The sequence below is a fragment of the Solea senegalensis genome, linkage group LG11, assembly GCF_019176455.1.
Source record: "Solea senegalensis isolate Sse05_10M linkage group LG11, IFAPA_SoseM_1, whole genome shotgun sequence".
NCBI lineage: Eukaryota > Metazoa > Chordata > Actinopteri > Pleuronectiformes > Soleidae > Solea > Solea senegalensis.
The window spans coordinates 21,386,477-21,400,000 of NC_058031.1; the positions used below are offsets into that span (position 1 = coordinate 21,386,477).

The 13,524-nt window shown below is 41.0% G+C and overlaps 1 protein-coding gene across 1 annotated transcript; it reads right to left on the bottom strand.

Moving 5' to 3' along the window:
* Positions 1-1,223: 1,223 nt before the first annotated feature.
* Positions 1,224-12,781, bottom strand: LOC122777747 (transcriptional regulator QRICH1-like). The gene is made up of 12 exons (XM_044039180.1): positions 12,549-12,781; positions 11,030-11,314; positions 10,852-10,947; positions 10,068-10,178; positions 9,206-9,982; positions 7,387-7,561; positions 7,154-7,308; positions 6,934-7,048; positions 5,827-5,935; positions 5,580-5,728; positions 4,262-4,352; positions 1,224-2,631 (listed from the first exon to the last, which is right to left on the bottom strand). The coding sequence occupies exons 2-12, from the start codon at positions 11,282-11,284 to the stop codon at positions 2,445-2,447; spliced, it is 2,220 nt and encodes a 739-aa protein (XP_043895115.1). The 5' UTR covers positions 11,285-11,314; positions 12,549-12,781; the 3' UTR covers positions 1,224-2,444.
* Positions 12,782-13,524: the final 743 nt, after the last annotated feature.

The following is a 13,524-nucleotide window of genomic DNA, read 5'->3' on the forward strand; positions in this document are numbered from 1 at the left end:
TCAGGTTTGGAAATAAAGTAAGATAAGTTGAGAGGGTTTGGTCACGTGCAGAAGAGGGATCGTGGTTGAACTGGACAAAGGATGTTGAAGGCGGAGCTGCCAGGCAGGAGAAAAAGAGGAAGACCCGAGAGAAGATGCATGGATGTTTGGAAGGAGGACATGAGGACACAAGGGAGAGGACGAGAAGGAGGCAGATGATCCACTGTGTGAGAAGCTGAAAGAAAAAGTACTTCAGGTTCCACTTACATAAACCTGATGCATAAGCCAATGAAGGAGGAGGAAACCAAAGACGGAGTGGGAGAGCTGGGAGAGAGTGTTTCTGGCATGTGAAGACAACAGTAGCTCCCTGTCGCGCTTCACAAAGAGAGAGGGGAGAGCAAAGAAATCCGTCATTGTTGCACTCTGCAGTTTCACCATTTGATGTCATTAAATGTTGAAGTGACTAGAATTGTTGCCACACAGCAAGAAGGTCACCGGACTGATTGGGTTTGAATTTCCTCCCTCATGTGCGTATGGGCTCTCCAGTATCCTCCCACAGTCCAAAAACATGTAGCGGCTAATAACTGGACACTCTAAATTGATCATTGGTGTTAATGTGAGAGTGAATCATTGCTGTTCTCCTTATGTTTGCCCTGTGATGGACTGACCATCTGTCCAGGGTGTACCCCGCCTTTCGCCCCTTGATTGTAACTATGTGACTGCGACTATGACTTCATAATGTATAAAGAAAAAGATATAAAACAAATGTTTTAACATTTATAAAATCTTTCTACACCAATGACTGCCTTATGTGTGGTAACTCCATTATTACAAGGTGGCAGCATAAGCAAGAATTTAGTTAGGGGACTTCATATGCGTTTGCAGACGTGAGGAAATTTACCAGGTTTCTTGAATGCATCATGAATTCATTTCACTCGCTCTCATGTGCTGGAGTTTATAATATTTGATGCTAGTAATGCCCATACCTAGTTATTATTATAAAAAACTACTTTACTTTAGTAATTTATTAACCAATTTGATGTTGCAGCTCTAATACCCAGTATTTGATTTAACAACTTTGACCAATTCATTGCTGATTTTATAGTTTGCCTCCATTACTGATGGTGAAACGACTTTAATTCAGGAGAAAAAATAATTTTGCATCATTTTATATCACACAATGCAGAAAACGTGTGTGTGTCCAGAATTGATGCTGGAGTTGCTACAAAGGCAGACACATGGTATCGTGGCTGTACAAAAAGGTCATGTTTCAAAACACACAGGCACTGCCGTTCCTCCTTCACATGGCTGAAAACCCTTAATAATACATAGAGGAGCCATGACTATTATACAGTATAGAACATTAAGGGCTATTCCACTTCTTCTTTCATCCGTCCGTGTAATAAACATATTATGATACAAGAGATCCCTCTGCGGGTGAGTTTTGGGGTTGTACTGAGGGTGAGAGGACAGGAGGGTCCAGCAGCAGCAGCAGTCTGCTTCCTCAGCCCCTCACTCTGCCACATCTCCACCATGTGGCAAGTGCGTGTAGCTGCAGGTCGAATAAGTGACACTTGAGCAATAGAGTTCATTATTGGAGTAATATCCTGATGGGATTCGGTGCCACTGTTGGGTGTGAACACACGTGACCTCTGCTCAAGACAGACAAGTGAAATGCAAAGGATGAATTCCCACTTGTTGGTTACTTAATGGCGTCTTAGGACCACTGAGGTATTCGCTGTGAGACTTTACAGCGACCAAAGCAGACAACAAAGAACAACATCAGACCTGGTACTAACATCAATCCTCTGTGATTTGATTGCATATGAACAACCTTTAGTTGGACTACTGTGACCACATATGATCAGATCTGGCTTCCCATAAAATTGTGTCTTTAACAAGTCTGAAGTGAATCAAAGCTCTACTCATGCCAGAATAGAAGGACAGATTTGTGTTCCTGCAGCTCAGGAATGTGGCCACATGTCCTCTGCCTGGACGGATGTTAATACCAGGTCTGAATGTAGTCTAAGGAAAAACAATAGTGCAGGCCAACCCTAGTGAAAATAGATTTAAGTTATATTACAGATTAAAAACAAAAGACAAAGAAAATCAACAATTGCCTTATTACTATTGGCGAACAGAACCAACAGCTAAAATAACATTTAAATTAGAGTTTAGGTCCAATAAAAAGATAAGACACCACATCGTTTGGCCATAAACAAACAAAAAAAGACTTCTGAGCGACAGCCTCAGTAAGGCAAATGATCATCTGCGTTGTGGGTTTGTGTATGTACAGTCCATGGGTGTAAGATATAACGATTATAAACATATACATGCCACCCTTACAGACCACAAGAGGGTGTGAGAGAATATAAAAACTACTGACGATAATGAGCAATCAAAGGCTGGGTGACGAGACAGAGGGGGAGAGTCTAGTCCGTTTATATGGTTCTCCTGTGGTCAAACTAGTGCACGCTCTCTGACAAGTTAATGATTTCCTGGATTTCACGCACGGCGAGGATGCGAGAAAGCATCTGCTCCAGCTGCTCCTTTGGGATCGGCTGAGTCGAGTACCAGATGGGGCTGTTGGGAGCGACCACGGGCTCGGGAGTCAGGTAGAAGGTGTCATTGCGACCTTTAGCACTCTGTGGACTGAAGAAGAGAAGCAGAGAGAACACAGTGTGAGGACGAGTTCAAGTCACGCTTATCAAGTCAATATTAGAGTTTCAGTCCGTTTGTGTGCGTCAAAAATAATTAAATACTTTAGGGAACTGAGAGAAATGAAGTGGGGAAGTGTGCTTTCATGATAAAAGTTTGATGTTGATGTAAAATGTAATTTCTACGACTAATTAATAAGACAATTTTAATGTGAAACAAATACAATTATATTAACGGTAAGGTAGCAGTGTTTGTATGCAGCACTCGTTTGTGTCGTGAAGCAGCAAGGGACTATGGGAATAGCTGTCCATGGACAGATTAAGAGTAGCTGTGATCACTTTGTGACAAATATAGACAATAAAATGAAAACACAAAAGATAACAGTCGAGTATTTCTCTCCTCACTCTGATGTATCATCAGAGTTTGTCCCTGGTAGTTATATAACTGTCATATGTGGTAGGATACACAATGAGCTTGCACATTTGCTATGTTTTTTACGGTAGACATGTGTGCGTGACTTTTCACCGTTGTCACCAGAAGGGCTCTGCACACTAGTGACAAGCAGAGCAGTTCTTCTTGGTGAACTGAATCATTAGAATCAGTTCATTAAAAATATTAGTTTAGTACATCCTGCATGACTGGAGCGCAGACTCCGTCTGACAAGGTCACTGAGCTGAAATAGTGCTACAGGGTTTGTGATTCAGCTCATGATCGCCAGACTCCTGTTAGAGATTAAGGCACATTTCTAAGTCTTTTTAACTGATGTGTTTGATTCTTGTGTCGGATGTACGCTCACTCTCTGCCAATAAGTGGCCGGCAGTCAGTTGACGTCACATTTTAGTATCAGCTCAGCTCACTTTGAACCTCGCCAGAGCAGGTACCAAAAAAAGCACCAAGTACCAGGTACCATTACTAATGGAAAAGCAAAAAACCCAAGTAGAGTTGGGCCAAGTCGCGCGAGGACAGTACAATGGAAAAGCGCCATTTATTACGCAGCAAGTACTGTTAGATTGAATATTAATACAGACTTCTATGGTTAAAAGAGTGTTGGACACATTTCCGCTGATAGCGTACTCCATGAACCAAGATCTTAACATTTCAGTCATTAACTATTACATATTACAACTGATATTAAAACAAATATCAGAACCAGGGTACTAAAACATGTTGTGTGGCAACTGATGTCACACCAATGTGTAATAACTTCCATGTTCCAGATCTAGCTGTGAAAGATAGATCGACATACAGGATATACACAGAGTGGGACAAATACATTCCACCATTTGATGAGAAGAAAAAAGGGAAAGTTATTATATTGCATCCATGTTTTTGCCAGTTGCCTAGCAACAGTGCTTGTGCAGGTTTTAGCACTTGAACACTGAGTGCAACATGTACGCCACCTCGCATGTCAATAACACAAATAGATTTTATTTAAAGGTATCACAGCAGCACGTGCACAACAAAAACTCTTGACTCTTATGAATAAACCAGAACCAAACAAGGATTATTTTGGACCACAAAAAAACTGCTAGATTTGTGTTTATGTTATCACTGGTTTATCCTGAATTTAATCATATTTATCCTTTCACTGAATCCTTTTGTCATCTTTATGAATCATATTTACCATTTGAAGAGGTAGAAATCATAGAGTTTGATGGGGCATCGCAGCGGGTTCTCTGGATCTTCCAGCTGCTCCGAGTACATGTCATCTGTCACTGAAGAGATAGAAAAATGTATGTACATTTGGTAAATATACACTTCTTCTCAATCAATCACATGGCATTTAGTCATGTTGATTCTAACCCGACTTGAGTTCAAACCAAGCATCAGAATGAGGAAAACGGTGATTTACTTGACGTTTAATATTGCCTGGTTGTTGGTATGAGTATTTTAGAAAATAATGATCTAATGGGAAGAGGAACTCAACCCCTGTTCTGAAGCTGACTCCGCCCAATGCCTACAAATCCACAAAAAGTGGGCAGGGAGTTATCGGTGAGTGGGGTGGTGAGTGAGCACTGCAGGGGGCGTGACGATCGGGTGAAAATCGCGGCAGCTTGGTGTGGTATCTACAGTGGCAGCTTAGAGCTGCATTTAGCGCGAGACACACACATTACAATAAGTTTACACACTCAAACGGCACACATGACATTTCCCACACTGCTAAGTAGTAAAAGTCACCGCAAATAAATGAATAATCTATGAATCGATGATACAAAGGCAGATTGCTCTGCGTAGTTCATTCATACAGCTGTCTTGAATTAGCGACCATTCAGCCAATCAGAAAATAGTATTCACTCTTGCTGGGCAGAATGGACATGCTCCGCTGTGGTTCGCACAGCTCAAGGAAGTTACACTTCACTGCTGCTGGAGTCGTGAGACTAGGTTTTTTGGGGGTTCTTCTCGCACGGAAATACACTGTAAATGTTGTAAACACAACAAATAGAGCAGTATTTCTACCGAGCGAATAAACAGGAGCATGCTAAGCTCGCAAGGACTCTTTCTGATGTAGTAAAGTGAAGTGCGATGTGGTGTCAACACGGGACCTTTTATTGTGAAAAGTAAATCGGATGTTTTATTTTCCTACTTCCTTTCCCGCTCGTGCTGAATTCCGCTGAATTTATGCAGCTCTGCTGCGATATCCGCCAGAAATATGAGTGCTGTGTATCCACTCCAAGTCTCCCCCTCCAAATTATAGAAAGGCAACAGAAGACACAAATTACCACTCATATATATATATATATATTTATATATAGTTATAACTGAGGTATGCAGAGGACCATCTCTAATCAAATATCATGTTGAACCGTAAAGGAGATGCACTACAACAGCAGGAGACCACACCAGGTACCAGTCCTGCCACATTACTAGGTGTCTCCTAATCAAGTGACTGATAAGTGTAGGATTTTCTCTCAGGCGGGACGTGTGTACGTGTGTGCTCTCACCTTTCTGGCCTATAAACCTCTCTGTGGACTTGAGATAGCGGATGCTGGTGCTCTTGTCTTTGGGGTTGTTAGGACTTTTCCTGGTGTGTCTGAGCACCTTAGAAAAGGCCACTTTCAGATGCTGATCCACTGTTTTTAGGTGAAAATATCTGTAAACACAGTGTGTGTTGATGTCACACTGTTAGACTGTATAATGTAAAGCAGGAAAATCACTCATGTGTGACAAGTGATGAACTGTGAGACTCACTTTGTGTTGAAGAACATTAGAGTTGTGAGCAGTGTTGAGGGTGAATGAGCTCCCAGCTGTTTACCTTCCCACAGCATCTCCTCCGTCACATGACTGGGAATAATGTAACCTGGAAGGAGAGGTTACGAGACTATGAACCTCAAGTAGTTTTGAAAACAAGTCAAGCAAAACAAAATTGATTAGTTTATGTTAATAAGGAATTCTTAGTATTTACCAAAACACTGCTAGCTCCTCTACATAATGTATGTCTAGGATGATCTTGCATCATAATATTAATAATAACAAAATGGCTTCTACATGCAAAAGTCAATATTTAGTGTGGCTTATTTGCAGACCTCTGAAAGAACTTCTTTAGATTTAAACACAACCTACTCCGTTTATTTCAAAACCTTAAAACATTAACTCAGTTAAAGGTGTTGACCCTCTGGAGACATGGAACCAACTAAGCACAGAAACTCTAACCAGCATGTAATGTATAACTAATTAGCCAGGCCGATTGTCCTCAGCTGGGGGTGGGGCTAAGTATATATATATATATATATATATATATATATATATATATATATATATTATAACATTAAAGAGTTCATCTCATCAGTGTCAGTGGGCAAATACGTACACACATGTTGTTTGACTGAGATATAACAGTGTTTATGATTGGTTGTCCCAAGGCAACCACGACCAGAGACAGAGCTTATAGCCCAAAGAAGACTGGAAGACTGGGGGCAGAACAGGTGTGTGCATCTGTATAGAATTTTATGAGGCTGGTGTTAGTTGAAGCTAAAACAAAAGACTTTTACTATAATGTGTAATGTAATTTTTACTGCAAAAGTATTTCATGAAAAAAAATGTTATATGTTATATATAATATACTTGCCCTAATTGTGGGAGTGCACACAACAGCTTCTGATAAACAAAGAAACCTGTGACCTAGATGCTAAATCTCTCCATAACACTAGATAAGATAGACTTTATTGTCCTGCAGGATATTCGTCTTGGACACATACAGAATGTAAGAAAAGGCAAATGTCACAGTGTATATTTGAGTAAACACAACAACCCACATTAATGCTCCACACTATGTTTGATAAACATCAATATTCTGACCTAATGGATGAACAGCTGGTCTCCAAGGCTCCAGGATCTGGTGCAGACTGTGAGCGAAGCGAGTGTAGTACTGATCTGAGAAAACGTCATCCACGCGACCATTGTCAAACAGATACTGCAGAAAAGAGAAAGGACAGACAGATGCAGCTTATGCAATTTGTGTCTCCACATATCAACCAAATAGCAATAAACAGCAGTAGGGTGCGAGTAGTGAACTTACTTTTTGTATGCACAGAAATACATAGTAAAGAACATCAGCCTCATAAGATTCCCCTTCCAATCCCCGGGCGTCTGTTGTCATCAAAGAGAGACCCATGCAGAGCTCAGCGACTGCACATGACACCAAGTCCTCCTGGAAACGTAAAGCCTGACGTCCTGAAACACACACATACACGTCACATGACTTTTTATTCAATTATTCAATACTATGAAAAACTGTGCGCATTCACTTACGGCCTATTGGAGCCAGTTTAGTACTCTCTGATTTCTCCAACTCTGCGTTTTTCCGCTGAGCCCAAAGCCGCCACACATCGAGCCCCTCTTCTGGCTTCAGTGTGGCAGGCAGCAGCAGCTCCTGCACCTGCACGTGCTGTTGGCCTCCATCTATCTCTGCTACCACTGTCTGAGCCTGTACATACACAAACACACCAGCATGTTCATCACTGTATACTCTACTATGTCAAATGGGCAAGTCCTCAAGAGAGACGCAATTCACATTCATTTATTTATAAAGCTCTGACTGGAAAACTACCAGACGTTTCCACACAATGAATGTCTGTGTTTGTCTATATTGTTGCTGCGTTTTTTTCCTGTATTGCAGTGTTTCCCAACCCTGGTCCTCAGGGAACACTGCCCTGCATGTTTTAGATGTTACACTGCTACAACACACAACTACAACACTTCCCTTGGGGTACCAGAGTATTGGAGGAGCCAGACTAGATCCACTCACAACAGTGAGCCGATTGAGAGACAGAAATGTGTCTCACCCCTGTGACCGTTGTTTCTTCAATGCCTGCAGTCTATACAAAGCTTGATGTCTTGTGGAGACAAACAGCCACAAATCAAGCAGGAAATAAACCAGCTGCTGGGTGTCCTCCATTGTTGTCTACCTACCATGTAAAGGTACCAAGGGCTTAACTGTCCAAACTGCGCTATACTGTACTAAACCAAATCTGTGCCATCATGGAAACACGGCTTTAGCTCAAAAGATCACAATAGACCCTTTTGACCCCCTTTGGTTTGACTGTGTACTATGCGACTATGGCGCAGGTACAGGGTGGACTAAAAGTGGCATTACATAATTTGCCCTATTGAGCATTTAGCTGCTTATCAAGCTCTGACCTTACACTACAATTATGACAGTCTGCATTTTATTGTACTCAACACTCCTTTGCTATGCTTTAATTATTTAGTTGTAATTCAGTTAATGTAGAGTGAGTGGTGTCTTTTGTGTTTTGAATTAGTGTTTTTAGGTTTTTTATGCTCTCAGTGCAAGACAAGTTCCCCTTTGGATAAGGATTCTTTCAGTCATTCTGTATTTTTTCAGTTCATATCAATGCGTGTCACCTCTCAATGAATTCTCAAGTAAAAATAAAGGTTGCATATGTATGCATGTATTAAGGACAGGCAAATAAAGCAAAAATGATCTCTCTCCATAGTAGTTGTTTCCTCGTTAACACTGTTAACACCCTACCACTCATAATGAACTTGCCAACAGAGGTATGCTGCAGCTCTGAAACACTGCTGTTGAGGGGACATTCATGTGTGTTTTAATAAAGACGTTGTGTTGACCCGTTTGAGCTGCTAGAGGAAATCCTTAGAAGAAATCCTTTATCTGTCTCTACAGCACAACACCACTGATTTAAATAGTAAATGGTTTGTATTTATATAGCGCTTTTTTAGTCTCAATGACCACTCAAAGCTGCTTTACACAACAGTTATGCCATTCACTCATCACACTTTGATACAGCGCATCTATGTGTAGCAAATCACTCATCTTTCATACCCATTCACATGCTGCTGGAACAGCCGTCAAGAGCAATGTGGGGTTAAGTGTCTTGCCCAAGGACACACCGGCATGTAGACTAGCAGAGAACATATCACTGTAAACTTAAAATGGCTCTATTTGTCCTCTCGCTCTTAGACCTAGACTCACAACAAAGCTAAATAATATGAGCAGGAGGTTAAAGAGATAGAATCATCAGTTTCATTTTTAATATACTCACAAATAATAAAAAGAAAGCAAACAATGGCTTTATGGTTACATTAGTACCTGGAGCTGCTGTGCTTCCTGTCCTGTCAGCCCTTGGGTGTGCAACACCTGCTGCTGAGGGTCCCAGATGAGAGACTGTGTAGCATTGGGATAACCCTGCACCGCCACGGGGATGTGGATGTTTCCATTCATCAGCTGGGCAGGGAACAGTGTGTTGGCGGCCAGTGTGTGCACCACTTCTTCCTGGCCCCCCATTCCTGCAGAGCTTGTTATGCTGGAAACAGCCTGCGCTGTCTGACTCTGACTGGTGGGGTTTTTCATCTTGTCGTTTTCAATAGTGACTTGTGTCGGCAATGTGGTCATTGTTGTGGTGTTCGCCCCTGTGACCTGCACTGTTCCATAAGCCTCCTGGGGGATGGCAATGTGTGTCACTTGTTCACGGCCTCCGGAGCCAGTGGGAGCAGAATACACGGGGATGGTCCATGTTTCCCCTGTAGGACTGGTAATGGTACCAGTAGCACTGTATAGATGAGAACTGTCCACTGTTAGGAGGTCTGGCCGCAGGGATACGTAACTTTGCTGCTGGCCCTGCCCCTGTGGGATGGCCAGGACTGTAGCTACCTGTTGACCAGGCAAGGCATAGGACACGGTAATGGGCATGTCCACCTTACGCTTCTTGGCTGGTTGGAGGACACCAGCTCCCTGGGTTGTAGCAACCGTGGTTCCCAATATCCTTCTCTCTGTACTGTCCTGTTGCTGGGTGGGAGAGAGCGCCCCCACTGTCTGAATTTGGATCTGTTGTCCTCCTGCAACAGCTGCCACCAATTGGGCTTGAAACTAAATCAAGAAAAGTGATTTAACTTTAAAATATAAATAAATGACTTCAGACACAATATGCATTCACGTGTGTGGTTAAGCGTACCTGTTGGTGCTGCTCCTCTGTGAGATCCCCAGGCTGAATCAGCTGTGACCCAGAGGGCACTTGAAGGACCTGACTCAACATCTGACCTTGCTGATGGCCCTGGATCTGCACCTTAAAAAAAATGCAAGAATTAAACTATCACTTAATTTTTGTCATGTTGTTCCACCAAAAGATAATACATAATGAGAATTAACAAATCACTTATGGGAAATGTCTTTGACACCTCAATCAGCAAAAACCACCAAGTCTACTTTTGGGAAGGGGAAATAACTGAAGAAATGGAAATTATAAATATTAATATTTTTTTAAATAAAAACAGTAGTAATCATTTAACAATTTGTAAAGAAATTGGCTTAAAAAAGCACAATTTCAATAATCATAAAAATAGAAATATTATGAATGAAATATATAGGTGGAGAACATTGCGATGACAATTAGAAACCAAATACATATTATACTAGAAGAAAAATGGTTGAATATATAACACAAAGCACATTTTAAAATATCTTTCGGTCTCACCTGCAAACTATTAATATGTAAATTGAGCAACCTATCTGAAATGTTTTCATGTGCATTTTTATGTATTCTCTCTGTTAGTTCGAACATGTGTATATGTGTCGCATATCTGTGTTTATATACACAATGCCCAAAGGCATATGTTTGTATTGTTGTATAATTAACAAGAAACAGTGAATAAAATAGTTACTTTGATTTATAAACACACAAAGAATAAGAAAAAGTTTAAGTGACAAATGCAGCATTACGGTGCAATATGGGTACATACCTGCACTATCTGTTGCTCTGTATTCTGCTGAATGGATTGCTGCTGTGATGTGGACTCTTGTATCTGTTGCTGCTGCGGCTGAACCTGCACCTGAACCTGCATGAGAAAACATTGTCATTCAAAACAAGAAATAAACCCTCTACTCAATCACAGATTACTTTGTTGCACACTAATTTACCGGACAAGCCAGTTCCAGCAAGGATCCTGCCACCTCTGTGCTGTCTGTGTAGATGCAATTAGCCTCCTGCTGGTAAACCATAGTGGTGGTGGTGGTTGTAGTGTCTCCGCTTTGCTGGCTGAACTCCTGCAAGGCATCTGGACCTTTGTTGGCCAATGACTCAAGGAACTCCTTCATGCGATGCTGAGGGATGCTCCGAGCTTTCTGCCTAACCAGCTCCTCATAGGAGCCTGTACCCTCCAGGGAGTTATTCATTGCTGCTCAGTGCCCTCTTTACAGGAGTATCTGTAGATGCAGTGAATTTATGTTAAATGATTTTCACTTATAATAAAGCCTGCATGCATTTACAACATCATGCTATGGTCATGTTCCTAAGAATTGGACAATATGAAAAATTCCTCTCACAATTATGCTTACCAAAATGTTAAAACATAATATTATTGTGGTCATTTTTGTTTTAGATATGTAAGCGGGCAAACAATATGTCAGTACTCTATATTCATTTGTTTTGAATGGATAAATGTCTGTATTTGTGCAATTTTAGTCACTAATGTTGCAAAACTAAATGTCTTACCAAACAATGATTGAAACAAAACAAAACAAAAAATGAAAAGCAAATTGATGAGACAATAGCAATGAGAGACATTGCCTTTGGATTTACATTATAGAATTTATATTTAATATTAATTTAACAGAATTTTTTAATTTATTATTCACAGGTTACTGGTGAATGTTTTGTTTATTTAAAAACACACGGGTCTTCACAGTTTTGGCTGAAATGGTTATCACAATTATTTTATTAACAGTGAGATCATTCGTTCTTATTAATACTCATTAGTAATGAGGACGATGTGCGAATTGTGGGCCGACAAAGTTATGCAAAATGTTTAAGGACCTCAAATTTCCCCCAAAAAGTCTGAAGCTCTGTAGCTTAAAGTCCCATTCTACTGACAAAACAACACAGATAAGTAGATGCTTAATCGGGACAATGAGGACAGTTGAAACTTCAATGACGACATATCGATCTACAGTTCACTGTCGAACCACAACAACACACACAGACGGTATTAGGAAAGGGTTAATAATGACTGAGTGTATGTGAGCTGGGACAAAAGCGCGGTCACTTTCCAAATTCTAAGTAGTATTCAAAGTAGTGACAGACAGTGGAGCGCAATCTAAACACGCAATTTTACACTATGGTTGAGTTGAAACAATGGGTATAGTTCGATAAAATGATAAAAGCTAATCTGACAGCTGCTTACACAACACGGTGGGTGAGCCAAGTAGACGGCTAACTAGCCGCGTGCAGTCTGCAAGTAATACTCGTCTCTATTTTGTGTGGCAAAGCATAATAATGCAACAACTACGTGAATGACAGCGTAATAAATCGGTAACAGGTTTTGCATACATATAGTTTGACAGGAATTGAAGTTACCATCCCTTCGAGGGAACGTTAGCCTGACAGTATTTTGTTATCTTAGTGGCTAGCAGGCTAAACGTTAGCAGGCGCGTTAGCTACCTCTCTTCTTCAGCAGGGCCGAGGGTCGAGCCGCTCACAAGCCCTTCTCTGCTTTCGAGACAGCGTTCCTCTTCCGGGCAACGGGGAGGTGAAGCGCTACTATTGTGTCTTTGTGGCTGCTTAATTCTTTATTTTTCGTGATTTTTCTTGGATGGCTAACTGTAGTTTTTCTTTTTCATGGCCACTCATATTTCGCTGGGCGCCATCTTACACAGTACCTTCAGACCAATGAGAAGGCGATTTGTAACTCTGCCATGCTATCGCGGTACTTCCACCACATAGTCTCGCGGTAAGTGTAGGCTGTGGGTTAGTTTCTTAAAGGTGCCGCTCGCAGAGAAAGTTGCAGACTTGATCTAGTAGATATCGCTCCACCTTAAAATCTCGTTATCCTCAGACAGGCGCTCCTAATGGTTCACTAGCTTCTGGATCTTTTAAGGTGGTCGCACAGAGATGAACTAAATATGTGGGTGGTGGTCAAGAAGCTCCGGGCAGCTGAGGGTTAATTCCCACGCACTACAACTCAGCATGGCCTGCACGTAGGTCTGTGTTATGACCGATGTTTGTTGACGTTTACTATAGCGTATGTTTATACACATATTTTTATTTTAACGTTTGCCATTTGTTTGTTGATTCCCATTATAGTTCTTTTTTTCATAATATTTATTTATTAGTATTTAATTGACCAGATTCTCATGATTGCAGCTTAGTGCTGCAGCTGCACAACATCATGTGTAGATTTATATCTTTTAGTTTGGATTCAGAATAATCAAGACCAGATGCTGAGGAGGGAATATCATCCTGAGCTGATGGAAACTAGGGCTACAACTCATAATCCATTCATCTGCTAATCATTTTCCCAATTAATTGATTGTTTGGTTTTTAAAACATCAGTGACATACTTTCTCTTCCTCAGCCACATGTCCTCACACTGCATTAAATCACTTGATTTAATGATCAAGTCAAAAAATCATTAAAT